This window comes from Vigna umbellata, chromosome 4 (assembly GCF_029865625.1).
Source record: "Vigna umbellata cultivar VRB3 chromosome 4, Vumbellata_1.0, whole genome shotgun sequence".
NCBI classification, from domain to species: domain Eukaryota; kingdom Viridiplantae; phylum Streptophyta; class Magnoliopsida; order Fabales; family Fabaceae; genus Vigna; species Vigna umbellata.
Window position 1 is genome coordinate 33,421,379 of NC_142168.1, and position 17,619 is coordinate 33,438,997.

Genomic DNA, 17,619 nt, shown 5'->3' on the forward strand with positions numbered 1-17,619 from the left:
AATCAGTCATGTGACTGTAAACGTTTGTACTGTATATTAATTGTAAGTATCATACATTATTCAGTTCTGCTAGTCAAAACTCACAGAAAAACAAAGAGAACTTAAATGGTAATTATGAGTAATTACAAATGGTTACAAACCAGCGTAACCTCCGAGAATTACAAAATAAAATAAAGCAAACAGACAAAGCCTTACGACAAAACAATTAAAACAAACAACAAACATATAACACAAACAATAAACATATAACATCCACAGGTCCCCCTCAAACTCAAGGTGAGTGATTGAGATTAATGAAATCTATCACATTGAGTTTGCTTCGGAGCAACAGAAAAAATGCAGAATAGTGGTTTGTTGAGAACATTGGCCCACTGATCAAGACTGGAATGTGAGACACCACGAGTTGATGGGACAGCACTTGTTTATGAATAGAAAAGACATCAATCTCCATATGCTTGGACTTGGAGTGAAAAACAAGGTTGTGGGCAATAGCAACAACACTGTGGTTGTCACAGAATAACAGGAGTGCAAAAGGGAATGTGTAATTCTGTTAGCTGCGCTTGGATCCATGAGAGCTCAGGAGATGCCTGGGCTAAGCTGCGGTATTCAGCTTCAATATTGGAACAAGCAATGACATGTTTTTTTTGAGACCACCAGGAGATCAGGTTGGCACGAAAAAGAAAATGCAGCACCAAAGGTGGATTTGCAGTCATCAATATCGTAGGCCCAGTCAGAGGTGGATTTGTTTTATTGACATTATTTGTAATAGTGCTTATGTTAGGTTCCTTTATGCAGGGAACCATAACAGATGATTCTCCTCTCACACAACACTCAAACAGTAGAAGAGAAACATATGCATATGTATTTCATTAATTCTTTAAGGTATGGAAAACAGAATTACAAGTAAGTGTCCCCAAGGAAACCTCCCTTCCTCCACTAGAAAATGTCAGTCTATACCCAAAAGAAAAATATTTTAAATCCCTCTGTCCACCTATTCTGTTATTATTTATACTCTCTCTCTCTACTAACAACTAACTTCCTTTCCCGCCCTTAATTTCCTCACTTTTTATTTCTTCTCATGTAAACCTTTAACTACCTAACGGCTTAACATAGAGCAAGGTGTCCAAGAATAGTCAAGAGACTTAGAGGATGACAACAGCTGAAAGAAATGATTATCAAGCTACAGATTACTGAATGAATAAAGTCCATCAACACCAACAATTCCTTGAAGAAGAACCTTATTTCTCCCCTGAGATTTGACAAGACTTTTGTCAAAATGAAAATTAAAGAAAATCGAATTATCTTTGGCAAATTGACTAACACTTAATAGTTTTAGTAATAGAAGGGACATATAACATCATAAGGTGACACAAAAGAAGAGAAACCAGCACCATAAATACTTAAACTTGCACCATTTTGAATGAAAATTTCATCTGGACCATCAAAATGTTCAAGTTGTTTAATATTTTGTGGTTCACCAATAACATGAAAGCTTGCACCAGAGTCTGATATCCAAGAGGTATTGGCATTTCCTTGAGAATTAGACTTTATCAGCATCACACTAGGTCGAACATTGTTTTTCGGCTTGTTATAGGATTTACCCAAGTATTTGATGTTTAATATGAACAAGCCGAATAAGGAAGGTAATGCTATGTAGCCAGATCAATGAACTACAGTGATTCATGAGGCTGATAAGAAATGGCAGATATGAAATGACAAACATTGGCTGTGTGTCCAAACTTGAGACATTTAATATTGAAAATTGGCAAATTTGCCACCACGACTTCTACCATAACTTCCACCACTAGAAGAAACTCCAATACAAGAGCATCCATGATTCCTACCACCACGATTATACGAGGCTTAAGTGTAGTGTATTGATTGCATCTTCTAAACACAGTAAGTTCGGCTTTGTATCAAGGGACAAATCACTTATTCTCTCTAAAAAGAGATCATGTTTCTACCATGTTTATACTTTGATTAGAATTTACAATATATAACGAAATCGGACTCAAAAAATACATCTAATATTGTCTTAGATAAAGAGGAAAAAAAAATAACTATATTGTGGAAAAATTAAAATTATAAAATATTCATATTCACTCCAATGATATCCCAAATATTTTTACAGAATCTAATTTAATATAAATATCATTAACTGGACAAGTTGCTACCATAATATCAGTAACTGCACTACGAGATAGCAATGCTCTTTGGTAGTAATGTGCATACTGGCAACATCGTTGTAGAAGATTGCAACGCCGCATGATTCACATTGAGATGTTAATAGATTCTACTAAATCATTGATCACTAGAATAGTGTTTCCCTACTTCTTGACCTAGTGACTGATGATTTCAGTGACCGTTGTTGGCATCGCATTTTAATATCATCTCAGTGTACATTGCCACAATGGACCTGGAGAAGACCCAATTTGTCAGTTATCAAGCAACTCAACCTAGCTTAATGATCAATGAATTGAGCCAATGTGCTCCTTCTACACAGAATTGTGACCTGAGTAAAGGCTCCCTAGCAAATCAATGGTATCCTATACCCTCAACTATTACTGTAAACTACCCAAAAAAAATAGATGTTTTGTCTAAAAGTTGCTTTGACAATGGTCACCCTTAGCGTACCTTAATTGTGGTTTCTTTGAGGCTACCTTAATTGCAGTCTCAATGCCAATAGTATTCTCACATCAAGTAGAAATATGATCAAAACAGATATCATAAAGCTCACTTTACAAGTCGGTCTTTTGATCTGAGTTAGGCTTTTAATCTTACCCAAGATACATAGTCTACCTTAAATCCATATTTAAGATACCTGGAATTGCCTTGGACATTAAGGGAAGTGTTGGAAAGTAGTCTTAATCCTACGTGAACTAGAGATATGTCTAAAATAGAGCATTAACAAACTCTAATTTTAAATTCTAGGAATTCCCATTTGAGAGCATTCCCTTTAAACAGATCGAATTCATTTTGTCTCTCCAAAATGATTTCCCTCCTTCACACAGTAAATAAAAACTACTTTGGTCTTTGAATTTGTGCCTACAAACTCATTAGTTTAGACTGTGTATAATTACAAGATTCTCTACAAAAGAGGTAACATTGTTGGATTTGATATATAATAAATAATAAATGATAACATTCTACAAATACGCACCGATACCCATATTTAGATTTCCTCTCATCACGCTTAGGATTTAAAATAAAAATATTGTATGCATTATCAAGCTGAAGGTATTCAACTAGGCTAGATAAAAGGCCATCCAACATGTCCACATCTACTTGCCAACTACCACCATTGTTGTCCCTGCAATAAAGAAATTGGAAGGATAAGAGAAAGCAAGAAATTCAAAAGACAAACAAAATGAAGCCACATTATGTTCCAAAAGTAATATTTATCGTCACTTCTTTAGTGCATCATAGCAACTTTGATGTTAAAACTAAAAGAGTATATTTGAAGTCATTTTGGTCCATTAAAGTGTAGTATTAATTTAGTCCCTAAAAGTACAAAAAAACTTATTGAGTCTTTGAATGTGTATCAAGTATGACAATCATGTCTGCTTAAATTTTGAGAGACTATTTTCATTAACTTGTAACATTTAAGGACAAATTTGACACTAGGGATCAATTTGTATTTTACAGATTTAGGGGCCAAATAAATTTTTTTTATCTTTTAAACACTAAATAGCCACTGGTTTATATATCCAAGGATCAAGTTGTTCATTTACCATTCAATAATTCTATAGATCATTAAGTTTGAAACTTACTTTCAAGTTAAATCTTCTTAGGTAGAGTATTCTTGGATCTTGACATTTGAAATAAAGAAAAAAAATGGATTAGATGCCTTTTGCCCTTAAAACTAGCTTTGTAAAAGTTCTTTTTCAAAGTTTCCATTTAAGAAAGGCTGAACTTTTAAAAGTTGTTTTTCTTAAACCACTTAGATTTACTTTTCAAGAGAAAAGAAACTCAAATTAATTGGCTCCATCCCTACCTATGTATGGAGAGGGGAGAAACATAATTGTCATAATTATAAAAATAAGGAGCAAATCCTATCTAATCAGGAATATCTAAATTATATATGAATTAGTAGAAACATTTTTATTTTTTCACTTATCACATCTTTGCTATTAGAGGATATCAAATCACCACTATTTATTAGATGATTCCTTTATCTCAATATAAATAAAGCATGTGTTCTCAATATAAATATCAACTCGATGTCTCTATCTTCCTCTAGCTTAACATGGAATCTAGAGCCTTTCTAAAAATTGTGTTGGCCTAGTAAACCCAAGGTCTTTAGAGGATTTCTTTTGTAAATTTCTAACCCAAGTATTTTAATTTCAGTTATTTTGTAATCTTCATTGATGAATTCTCTTGATGCAGTTGGGTTTATCTAAAGAAAGACATATTTGAACTTTTATCCATATTTATGTCTTTCTTCAATGAAATTAAGAACCAACTTGGGAAGACACTCAAAATTCTTAAAAGTGATAATGTTGAGAACTATTTTTCTGATACATTTTCTTCGTTATTATCTTCCCAGGACATTTAACATCAATCAACATGTCCTCACACTCTACAAAAAAATGGTATAGTAAAGAGGAAGAGTATACATCTTATTGAAATTGTCTGTCTTCTAATGTTGAATACTTATGTTTATGTTCATCATTAGAGATATGCAATTCCCACTACATGTTTCCTCATCAATAAGGCGTCTTCTTCTCTTGAAAATAAAGTTTCTCACTCTATAAATTTCCAAATGACCCGCTGCGTCATGTTTCTCCATGTGTGATTGGGTATACTTGTTTTATTCACAATGTCTCTCCGGATCTTGAGAAGCTTTTGAAAAGGCTATTAAGTGTGTGTTTTTGGGCTATTATCACTTTAAAAAGGGTATAAAGTTATTTTCCGTCAACAAAAAGGTATTATGTTGATTGATATCACCTTCTTTGAGGACACACCTTGTCCTCATGGAACATTCTTCATTTGTTCAACAAGTCCTTCCTATACCATCTTGTGATATCCATTGATTATTCCTACTTCCTCTCAAAATCCAACTCAAAGAGCAAATAACATTCTTTCACAACCTCTTCTCACATACCAGCATCACACACAAATAACTCCTTCACCTTGCCTGAAGATCCTCATGACTCAGATCCTTCACCACCAAATTGAAGTAGTGAGAAACACTAGAAGGGAGGGTTGAGTAGTGTTTCTAGAAATCTTTTTCGGCATTTATATTTGACAACCTTTGATAGAGATTGGGTGATCCTCGTGAGTTGCTAATCCCCTGACTCGTAAGATGCTATCTTGACAGAAGCGTTTATAGCTTGATTGTTTAGCTATTCTTTTGAAACGTCTAGGAGAAGTAGCTCTTAAGAAAGGTCGCGTCTAGTGATGAGCGTGTGTTAAATGTTTGCTTTGCAAGTATATGCTATAGTTGAGGATAGAAAGCTTGTAGAAATTAAATAATAGGCAAACACATTTTATAAATTAATAGGAACAATAGAAAAAATTAAATTAATAGGAACATGTATTAATAGGAACATTAGGAAAAATTAAATTAAATTTACCTGCTGCCAACTGGATCCTCATTGCGGCCAAACACATTTATGGCATGCTCAATTATGGAAGTAACCTTCTCTCCCATTTCAATAGCATGAACAGAAAAGCTGCACCATAATGTCGACTGTCAGACACAAGATAGTACAAAATTTTCTCACCGAAAGGAACTTCCAAGAATAAATAAGGAAAAGCATTATCAGATTCACTTTGGAGTGGCCATTCCAATCAAGAGGGCTCAAAGAAAAAGATATACAAGTATTATTATCCGGGATTAGAAAATACTCAAGAACCAATACTCAAATTTTGTTTGAATAAGTTGATTCAAACAAATTTTTCATCCTTTTATCATGCACTTATCTTCATTCTAAGAAGCATATCCTTTTATTTAAAAGTAAATAAATAAAAATAAATTGCTAAATTAAGTGAAGGATAAAAGAACAATCAAATTTATCAGATCAAAAGGTTTAGCTTTAAATGTATCATGTCAAAAAGACAATGACTGCAGCCATTATAAGCCTTGGTAGTTCTCTTCTAAGAAAGAAACTAACATCAGCTTTGGCTTTCAAATTTGGTCTAGCAAATTTTCCACTCCATCCCTATGTTAACCTCAACGGTTTTATGATGTAAATCCTCTAAATGTGATGCCAACGCAGTCTGCATGTGTGTTTCTCCACAAAATAACTACATTTTTCTAATAATTATTGTAATTAAATTCTGTATAATAAACTAAACAAATAAATTAAAATATGGAAAAGTTACTCTAAGGTGGATTCTTGGTCTTTTGCTAGAATCCAATTCTTATTCCGTCTTGTTTGTGTTGAAATAGGAATGTTCGTAGAATATCAATAAAATAATTGTTTTATTTTAATCCCTTTCTGAAAAATTCTATATCTTGGTTTCTATTTTTTCCAACTTAGAATCTTTCTTCAAGATAGTCGTTAATGCTATATAATATGTAGAAAACAAATATAAAAGAAGAATAAAATGGATTGATTTTTTTGAAACATCAAAGGTCATTTATATAAATATATATATATATATGAATTATCAGTCAAAATCCCTACTGTATTGAAACTTAAAACTGGTATCCATTTCAGAAAAGTTGAGCGCATAATTAATCATACAAGCAAGATGATGTCAAGCACTAGCCAGTACAGTCAAGGCCGGATGAAAAGAAAAAAAAAACAAGTTACTTGTAATTTATGTGACTGACAACAGGAAGGTGGTGCCATCGCATTTTATCGTTGTTACTTTTGTAAAATGGAGTAAGAACTTCTTCATGTCGAATCCGAGTGTGTTCAAAGATATGATCAATTTTGGTAAACCAACGCTCAATTTCTTCTGGGAGAAGCTTGAATTCTGAAAGACAAAAAAAAAACACTATAGAATCCACAATCCAATAATATAAGACAACCAAAAAAAGTTAGTTTTCAAGTATGTACCATGGCTGCCCTTCCCTTCAAATCCTATAAATATAAAATTCACAGGAACTGGGAGGTGGATGGAATCAACTTCCTGAAGCTTTAGATAATTAGCAATGTTACCTGAAATACAGTAAAATTATTTTAAGACTAGGTGCTCAATTTTCAAAGTAAATTGCAGAAGGTTTAGCCAATCCTTGCTTAAAGTACAACTACTACAACTGTGGTCATCAAGATATAATAATATATGAAAACAAGATAAAAATGTAATTAAAGCAAGATAAGCTAGAACCATATAAAAGGTTTGGTGCTAACGAGATAACAATAGTCCTATATATTGGACATGGAACAAATAATAATAGGATAGGAATTAGTCAACCAGACACGAGAGAAAGGGAGAACAAAGAACTCATAACCCACTAAAATACTGACATAATGAGAGGAAAACCACCTCATCAACCTAACAAAAAGAAAACAGCAAACAAGAGATATAAGGAATACTGGAGAAGAAGAAAATATGCACCAGTGATGGTTTTTTCAGCTTTAGACTAACCAAGAATAGAGGTGAAAATGGTCAAAGGTTTAGAATTAAAAAACCTGGGTATTTTAGTGTCACAAAATGAGTAATAGGTCATAAACTACGCTTTTGTTTTTGGACTAAATGATCATGACCTACTACGCTATTGGACATATTAAATTCCATACAGATGAATAAGGAAGTATACCACAAATATTTTTTCACAAGTATAATATAGCCTCCAATGGAGAAGGAAAACTCCACCTATTTAATCTTTGAAATGAGTTTCTACACAAGAGGCAAATAAGACAACTAGAGCCCAGAAGCTAAAAATTTGACAACCAAGTTAACTTTTATAGCAAAAATAGCATAAACTTATATTGGATAAATATTCATTAAATAGAAGAATATATGATTTACATTATCAAACAACAGTAGTTCAAAGAAACAAAAGTAATTAACGAAGACCTTTAAAAAATGCATGAATACCTGCATTGGTATAATTAAATGAGCTTGACTTTCCATGGCTTGAAAACTTCAAATCATCAAAATCTGAAAAGCCAACAAACTAACTAATGAGATTAAGAAAATCTCTGCCAGGATAATGAAAAAAGAAGTTTATACTCAATGAACAAGGTGTCACCATACCATTGTGTATAACATCCTCGCTCCAAAAGCGACTCCTTTCTTTGAGGTTAAACAGTGAGAATACAGATGATCTGCCACTTTTGCGAGTTTCAATAGGAGATCCAAGTGAACTGACTATTAAGAACTGATAAAAATCACAATAAGGGTTTACATTATGAATGTCTTTATTTACAGAAATAACAAACTTATCATAGGGATGTGAAGAGGCAACAAGCACTAGCTATTAAAAATAAAATAAAACAAAAAAAATCAACAACAGAAGGGCCTAAAAAGTCAAAATATATCTAGTATAGAAAACAGAACAGTTATGCTTTATATCATATCTCTAGATTAATTCTATCATGGATCAAAATCTAGGTTGAACCTAAGATGAATCACGGATTCATCTCCCACCCTGATTCGTGTTATACTATTGCGATCTGTCCCTGGGATAGTGGACAGGATTGATGACTTGTTCATAATATACCCAAGGTCAGAGAACTAAAGAATGTAGAAGTCTCAGAAACAGAGCACTGTCACAGGGTTGGCCAGAAACATGTGCCACACGGGAAATGTTCATTGGAATAGAGAACAAAAAGGATACTAAACAAAGAAGCACGCAGAAATCATTGGTCTGGGTTATTAATATACAACTTTCATAAGCTGTCCTGAAGGAGAAGGTAAACTTCTTTGCGCAACGAAAATCAAGCATCATGGCTATCAATCCTGGATTATTAATCTACAATTTTGTTTCAGATTCATACATTTGAAATAGATACTGAGTACAAAAAAGAAAAAAAAAATGGGGAGGGTGGGTGAAGTTGTTACCGAGGAATCAAAGACCAAACAGAAAAAGAAGAAAAAAAGAATAAAACACAGTGGATAGTGGACGAAAGGACTAACCAAGATGGGTAAGGCCACTGCAGAAGAACGAATCATGGTACGTGGTGCCACTGCGAAAGGAAGAACCAAGCTTTGTAGTTGGTGACAAACCAGGCCAGGGCAACCACAGAGGGAGGTACGCACAGTGTGTAGGGTTGAGTTTTGGGAGTCAAAATTTACATTTTAATATTTCAAAATCATCCCCTTTTAAGGTTTTTGTATTTTATTAATAGTTTTTATTTAAATGTAAATCTAGAAAGATTAAAATTAGTTTGTATAAAGATAATAAAGGATTAAAATACATCATTTTTAAGAATAAGAATTAAAAGATAATGTTAAATAATGTTGGAAATAAATAATTAGTGTACAAGACAACTTAAGATTTTGCTTTTATGAATAAGTTTATGAACATGTATTTTTTTAAAGCTCTTCCTCTTTGTCAAAAATTTAACTAATAGTAAACGTCACCAAACTTTTGTTAGTCATGATTATTAAAGTTTAATACATCCAAATAACTAAATTTTCAATTAAAATCATTTTTTATTAATCCTATTTGATTTTCTAAATTCACATAAATGTGGTATTAATCATGTTTGGCTAATATAATTCATGACAATAAAGATAATATAACTAATTAATGAAAATACATGTACACATCTGCTTACATCCATATGTATTTACTTTTATTTTATGATAATATAAAACTTATTATTAAATTTATAAAATATATACACAAAAGTAATTATAAATGAATTATTTTTATATATTTTTTTAAGTTCTTCCTGTTTGTTCAAAATTTAACTACTATGTAGTCATAAATACTAAAGCTTAAAACATCCAAATAACTAAATTTGTAATTAAAATCTATCATTTTTATTAATCCAATATTTGATTTTCTAAATTCACATAAATTTGGTATTAATGCTAATATAATTCATGACAATAAAGACAATATAATTAAGAATTAAATATCTTTTTCACATTTCAGACATATTTCATGTTTGATTTAAAATAATTATATTTATTTATTTATTTTAAAATTTAGAAATAAAAATATATCAAAATTTTAAAAAAATAAATTTTAATTTTGCGTAAAAATTCATGAATTAAAAATATGTTTAATCTAATAATTAATTAATAAAAGTATATATACACGCATGCCCTAACTAAATTGTTTCCTTTCATCCACTCAAAAAGAACCCTCAATGTTTTATATATATATATATATATATATATATATATATATATATATATATATATAATAACTTCAGAACAAAATAAATAATAAATTAATTTTACACCACCAATTACAAAATAAAAATTATTAAAATAATAATATATTTTTGTTCTGTCCCGAAAAAAAAAATTAAGGCACTTGGAATTTATAATTCTATAAGGGTGATTGTCCCAATGCTCTCTCCGTAGTTCCTTTAACTTTTCTTAACTTTTTGCACAAGAAAGATTATAAACATCCCATAAAATACAGTAATAAACCATATAAAATAGAATATTTACATATATTAATTTATCAAATTAGTTTTACATTAAAAGAAGTAAAACACGATCGTGGTCGAACGACCTTACATAACTATACAAATATTTAAAGATGTTCAATGACATAAACAACCGAACAGTTTACAAAATAGAAATTTCTGAACGGTCAAAAACTAAAATAGAAGGGAAGGGGTGCTCTAATACAAAACGCTAATATAACTAAACTAATCAGCTGACCGAACGTACTACTGTTCGGCCTTCACTTCAACATCAACGAGGTTTGCTTCCTCCAAAATTTCTTCTTCCAGAGCTTCCTCAAGCAACGTCTCTCCATCTGCTCACATCCACACGGATGATCATTGCAAAGACAAGGACGGACGTACAAAACAAGACAACACAAGGAAACATGCAGGGTAAGCTTATTGAATTTAATTCAAGTAAAACATATTCATTTCATAACACATCAAACATATCAGCTACATTCAAACGTACAATTCACACCATTCTTTAACTCAATTAATTCCTGATGCTAGACTGACTGTCCGGACCGTATGAATTTTGTGTAGCTACGACGTTCGTGCACCCAGGTGGTGTAGTAACTGCTCTCATCAGCTGCCACCCGAGGTTAGTCCGTTCCGTCCTAAGTACAGTTAAGGACTAGGACCTCCTGCTGTTCCCACACATGACATACCCCCCTCTACATGAAGACGAGCACTCACGGAACATCGGGATGAATCGCCAGCTAAGCTTTGTCCACATTCATACTTTACAATTCCCACTTTCATCCAAGAGTCGTTCCTTCCTGGAACGCTCGTTCAAAATCCACAACCATAGTTTCACCTCATATATTGTTCACTCTTTATAACTTTCCACTTTAATATCATTTTCATATTCCGTTCTAGTTTCATAAAAGGACGAGCGTTCAGCCCTCTTTATAACGAGGACGAGCGTTAAAGACGAGACTGAGAAAGACTCGTTTCCGAGCAGAATAAAGCCGACACATGTTATTTGACGAACGTCATTACCACTTGAATCAGTTAAATGAACTGACTCTTGTACGATCCGAATAATACTTAGAATATGTTAAGTACAAGGGCTCTAGGCCGAATCCATATGGTTATAAACACCACCAGACGAATAAAGAACTATACTGAGATCAATTCATTTAGGGAAACCGACTGCCAGTCAATGACCGAACGCGGTAATACGCATTTACTAAAATATTTGGACGAACGTTATTTACACCCGTTTGGTAATTACAAGCAAGGACGAGCGTTCGGTATAAGACCGAGCACCACTCGTAACGTACGCTTTGGGTCGAGACCCATCGCTGATTCGAATTAATGATAAAAATAGAAATTTATATTAGACGAGAGAATAAAGTTAGGTTTTCAAGAAAGACTAAGTATCCGAATGTGTATTTTCAAGCTTCTCAATTCCTCACACACCACTCAGGATATTTACGTTTGGCCGAACGCTCAAACGTAGGACTAATATAAGAGGGCGTTCGTCCTCAACTAGAATTCTTTCCAAATGAAAGAATTCCATTTCAAATAAGTTTATCAACAACACCGAACGGTCAAGGACCGTTCAATGACGAACGTATGTTATCATAGGGAAGTTCAGATTTACAGATTCCATCCTATTTACTCATTTTTCAGTATATACATTTCATACTTCCAAATAATCATATCATAGTACATCTCATATTCAACCTACTTCAGTTCATACTTATAATCATGTATCAAAATCCAATAACATAAATCATATTGCATGCAACCCCAAAAACGTCCATACACACACATAAAACATATGAATTAAATTGAATAAGCTTCCCTTACCTGGATCAGTGATGAACGTCCTAAGAGTATGATTTTTGTTTCGCCCAACTACAGCTTTCTACCCTCAACGATTAAGTCTAACCATAAGAATAAAGAAGAACTTAGATGGTACCACTGCATGCACCCAAAACTGGGTTTTGCATGTAACCAAAAAACGAACGATCAGAAACGAGAACTTACCAGTTTCAGAATCTGGATCTGTTCGGTACAAATTGAAGCTTATGACTCCGGGAGTACTCCTATGGTTTCTGAATGATGAACGGAGAAGAGAAAGGATGAGTTTCAGTGGAGAGAAGGAAGAGGTTTCTAGAGAGAAGGAGGAGAAAATGGATATTCAGAGTTTGGGAGGAAGACGGTGAGTGCAGAAGAGTGTGGCAGGTTTTTCAGAAATCATTTTTGTTTGTCCACGCCCAAAACGGTCGTACGCTCTTCTGCTGACACTTGCTCTCCAGAATGTTCTATTTTGACACTTGACAATTCATGCATTCAGAGTTTGAGTGCATTTTTAATGCATCTGAGCAAGTGACGTGGGTGCATTTATGAGAGCAAACAGGTGGCTCTGCGGTGCATTTAATGAGACGTGACAATAACACATGCTAGTTTTTTTTTTCTAAAGTATTATTACTTTATTGATTTAATGATAACTTATTTCTTGATATTAGAAACTATTGTTTTTCTAAATTTTAAGTTTTTAAATGTAGTTTATGTACATTGGAATTAGTAGTTGGTACACATAACAGCTGATTTCATAAATTGATACATAACATATTTCTTCACCTAGACCTATTTTTTTTATGTGAAATAACAATTATTAATAATAACCCAGACTAAGACTATATCTATTATATTTTGACAACACTACTGAACATATTATTTTGTTTTACTAAGTAAAAATTTCATAAACAAATAAAACTATATAAAATTCATCACAAAATTAATAAAATGATAATTGTTGACGATGATTGAAAAATAAAGTTATTTATAGTCATATTCATAATTATAAATTTAAAACTTTATTTACATCACTAACCAAAACTATATACAATATAACTAACTAATGCTACTAAACATCAACAGCTCCTCCATCTAACGCATGCTTCAGAGAAGTCTCGTCACTCACTCATCGAATGATTGTAACAAAGAAAAAAAATTCAGGAAAGCAACCACAAAAACACAAGCAACAGGGTAAGAGTAGAAACATTATAAAACAATTAATACATCAATCATGAAATACAATTTCAATACAAGGAATTATACATACTACACATTTAACTATCAATAAATTTGACTCATTCGGATATAATATGAATGTTGAAGTAGGATAGTTTATGCACTTGTAATAGTGATACAGCTGACCCACCCCAAGCTATCATGTAAGGTTAAGGTAAAGCCCCTAGACTGAACATCCTCCTACTCTCCACAACATAACTAATCACCTCTACTTGAGTTGGAGTTATTAAGAGGTCAGAATAAACTCGCAGTATAAAAAGCTTCATATATTCATACAACAATAACATGGGGCACCATGTAACTAGGGTTGGGCATAATTCAATAAATTGTACTAAAACTACAGTTAACCTTATTGTATTATTCTAAAAAAACTAAACTTATTTAACTAAAAACTAATTAAACTATTATATAGTTCAATTAAAAAAAACCTGAACTTTACACCAGTTCAGTACAGTTAACTGTGAACCACAAACTTTTTTCCTAATTGAGAATTTCACCCCAAATTGAAAACCCTTGAAGCTAGGGTTCGAGAGGATTGAGAGAAATGCAAAGAGAGTTTCATGGTTCCTTCGAGAAAATGCACTAGGAGGCTCGATTGAATGGATCAGAGGCTGCCTACAAAGGATTGAAGCTGCAAAAAGGGTTGATTGAGGGGGGCGAACAAACTCCTTTTCGAGTGACTTCGCATCAGCTTTAACAAAGGATTTTGTTAAAAATATAACGGTGCAAATGCCACCATGGACAAAACTGAGTGACGTGTGCAGTTTGATGAATCCGTGGCAAGGTGAAATGTGTGGGAAAGCTCAAATGTTAAGTGACCAGGTGCATACCACATCGCTCAGTAACCCAAACCCTAAGGCCTCCAACGCCAGAGCCGCTGCTGCCCCGTCCTGGACGCGTGGCTCTTCGCCACACACGCCCACTTTGCCCTCGAGGGCTCTGGTTCGCCACCGCCGACCTTCAGCAACCTCCCTATGGTGCTCGACGACTCCCATAAGCGCACCGTCAACATGTGGCCGCATACCACATCGCTCAGTAACCCAAACCCTAAGGCCTCCAACGCCGGAGCCGCTGCTGCCCCGTCCTGGATGCGTGGCTCTTCGCCACACACGCCCACTTTGCCCTCGAGGGCTTTGGTTCGCCACCGCCGACCTTCAGCAACCTCCCTATGGTGCCCGACGACTCCCAGAAGCGCACCGTCAACATGTGGCCGCATCGCAGCCGCGACGCTCGTTCGCCTGGCTCCACACCCAAAGCAAAGAATCGCTTCCGCTTCCTCGCCCACTGCCATCGACGACAACCAGAATCACTTCAACGCATCTTCTCAGCAGATGCCCTCTTTCTAGTATCATCAAGCATTTCCAAACGATGTTTCACCCCTTCAAATTTGCCATTATAATTATAAAAGTTGCCCAAATGACGAGTAACCAGATTTTCCCCAAATTTATATACACATTCGTTGCAGATTTTCAAAATGGCTTAAAAAGTTCATTATTCAATATGGACATCTGAGCTTTCTGACCCTATATTAGAACAAGATGAACAATCTTAGGAAGAAGAGAGAACAAGTTGCATGAACCCTAATCTATTAGAATCGCTGCAGCGGAATTGTTAGCGTGAAATAACAAACCAAGAGGGTTTTTAATACGAACGTGTGCCTTTTAATTTCTACTCAATTAAACTTACCAAGCAAATAATAAAGACAAATAAAGAGAGTAAGGTTGAGAGAAATTTGCACAGATGATTTTATCCTGGTTCGGATTTTACCAATCCTACGTCCAGTCGCTTATCTCAAACAAGATAAACCTTTTTCACTAACACAAAACACTTACAAATATTAGTCACAAAGAAAAACAATTTGTAAGAGTTTAGAAATACCACCTCTCTTGAAACCACAAGAGATGAACTTACACTTCCTTTGAATCTTCACAAAGGATGATACCACCTCTCTTGAAACCACAAGAGACGAACTTACACTTCCTTTGAATCTTCACAAAGGATGACCACCTCCTTCGAATGCTTCACGAAGGATGATTCTCTTCCACGCACTTCCTCGGACACACCAAGGATGAACAAGCTATTCCTCTGTCACCGCAGTAGCACTTCAGGACTTTGCAGACAAGAGTTTCCTTAGCTTCAACAATCTCACAGAGTTCTCAAAGAGTTCAGAGATCTTTTGCACAAGGGAAGAGTTATTTTTGAGATAAAGAGTGAGCCATTTTATAGACTCAGCCTAATACCCTTCCATTCTTCGAAAACGGGCCATCTAACGCATTTAATCGATTAACATAAATATTAATCGATTAATAATGAGTACAACGGCTAGTTTTTCAAATCTGAAACCCCCAACGGCTAGTTTTTCAAATCTGAAACCCCCAACGGCTAGTGTTAATTGATTATTCTCAGGAATAATCGATTAACTAAATAAATCAAATATAAATTACAAGAATCAACCCTAATACATATTTGAGCACTATTACATCATCAACTTTGATTATTATAAAAGCTTTATAAAATACAGAGATCTTCAATTTGTCTTTATGGATCTTGACTTGTGCAAATCTGTTCATCATCAAAACTTCATCTTTGATTTTTGCTAACATTCTCCCCCTTTTTGATGATGATCAAAAACTACTTTGATTTAAAGCTTTTAGTAATAATCTGGATAAAACACAACTTATGGAAGAAAAAGTGCATTAGTGAATAAACACAAATAAGCAAATAAGCTTAAATAAGCTTTAAACATTTTCTCCCCCTTTTTGATCATAATTAAAAAGGTGTGTTTGATGTTCTCCCCCTAAGATAATTTTCCCCCTTAATAAAAGCATGTATGCATATGAGCTAAAAATATTTCAAATTTAAAGATTCATTCAAACATACACAATAGGATATTTAAAGCAAATAATTTTAGGATGAAGAACTTATAAAACATTGTTTAAACATACATTGAACTATATAAGATAGGAATTTTAAAGCATACAAAAATATGGCTAGATTTTCAAAATTGCAAAACTGGAACGCATTTAAAAATTCAATCATAAGATATTTCTAAAGATTCTTAGACCTCTTCTAATGTTAACCCCTTTAGATATGCCTCCAACTTCGTAATGATAATCCTCTAGGTTGTTTCCACATTTTGTTTAGATCTTCATCTTGAGGATTGTCATCATTCTTCGCTTCATTTGTTGTCTTCTACAAATCTTCATCATTGCCTGCATCTAATTCAACTGACTCAAGAGGTTTTGCCTCAAGGTCTACAATTTCATCAAAGACAACATGCACACATTCTTCTATTTCAAATGTTTTCCGATTGAAAACTATATATGCTTTGTATATTAGAAGATATCCAAAAAAATAGTTTCATCGGCCTTGGAATAAAATTATCTTAAATTTTGTTTTAAAGAAATTCTAAATATTAAACAATAGGTACCCAACTACTTGTATGGGTCCTTTGGGTTAGATTTAGAAAAAAGAAATCATTTTACAACCCAAACATATCTACCACTTGGAACACCATAATGCTTAATTTTACATTTATTTGAAATATGACCCTTTTTCATACAATAAAAGCATGATACAAAGTTTGTGTTCCTATGAGTTGTTCCTTTTTCTACCCATGTTCTACGGGTTCTATTATTATGTTTATTTTTAATTTTAGGAACATACTTATTTTTAACAACCTTATTTTCATTATTTTTACTACATTCTCCTAAGGTTGTGTGTTCTAGTAGTTTCTTAAAATTTTCACAAGAAGCACATTCATCACTACTAGTAAATTTACCCTTTTCAAAAAATAAAACTTTATTTTTCAAATCTTTATTTTCTTCAAAAATATTTTCAAAATTTAATTTTAAATTTTTATTTTCTTCAAGAATATTTTCAAAGTCTGATTTCAAATTTTTATTTTCTTCAGAAATATTTTCAAAATTTAATTTTAAATTTTTGAAATCCTTTTTCAATTTCTTATGAGCTTTATCTAATTTTTCAGATTCTACTATTAAAGCAGCATAAGTTTCATGCAATTCATCTTCACTAATTT

At 33.3% G+C, this 17,619-nt stretch overlaps 1 protein-coding gene across 2 annotated transcripts in view; it reads right to left on the reverse strand.

Moving 5' to 3' along the window:
- LOC124848730 (uncharacterized) overlaps positions 1–9,188 on the reverse strand; it is a 28,091-nt gene extending 18,903 nt beyond the window's left edge. Inside the window, exons 1-7 of one of the 2 annotated variants that reach the window (XM_047326501.2) lie at positions 9,037–9,188; positions 8,155–8,278; positions 7,996–8,058; positions 7,011–7,112; positions 6,762–6,927; positions 5,577–5,675; positions 3,161–3,310 (exon numbers count right to left, since the gene is read on the reverse strand). In XM_047326501.2, coding sequence (XP_047182457.1) covers positions 3,161–3,310; positions 5,577–5,675; positions 6,762–6,927; positions 7,011–7,112; positions 7,996–8,058; positions 8,155–8,278; positions 9,037–9,072 — 740 coding nt within the window. In that variant the 5' untranslated portion in view covers positions 9,073–9,188. Of the gene's footprint in view, positions 1–3,160; positions 3,311–5,576; positions 5,676–6,761; positions 6,928–7,010; positions 7,113–7,995; positions 8,059–8,154; positions 8,279–9,036 lie in introns of those variants that run through there. The other variant, XM_088111650.1, reaches the window with a different exon arrangement.
- Between the last annotated feature and the right edge of the window lie 8,431 nt (positions 9,189–17,619).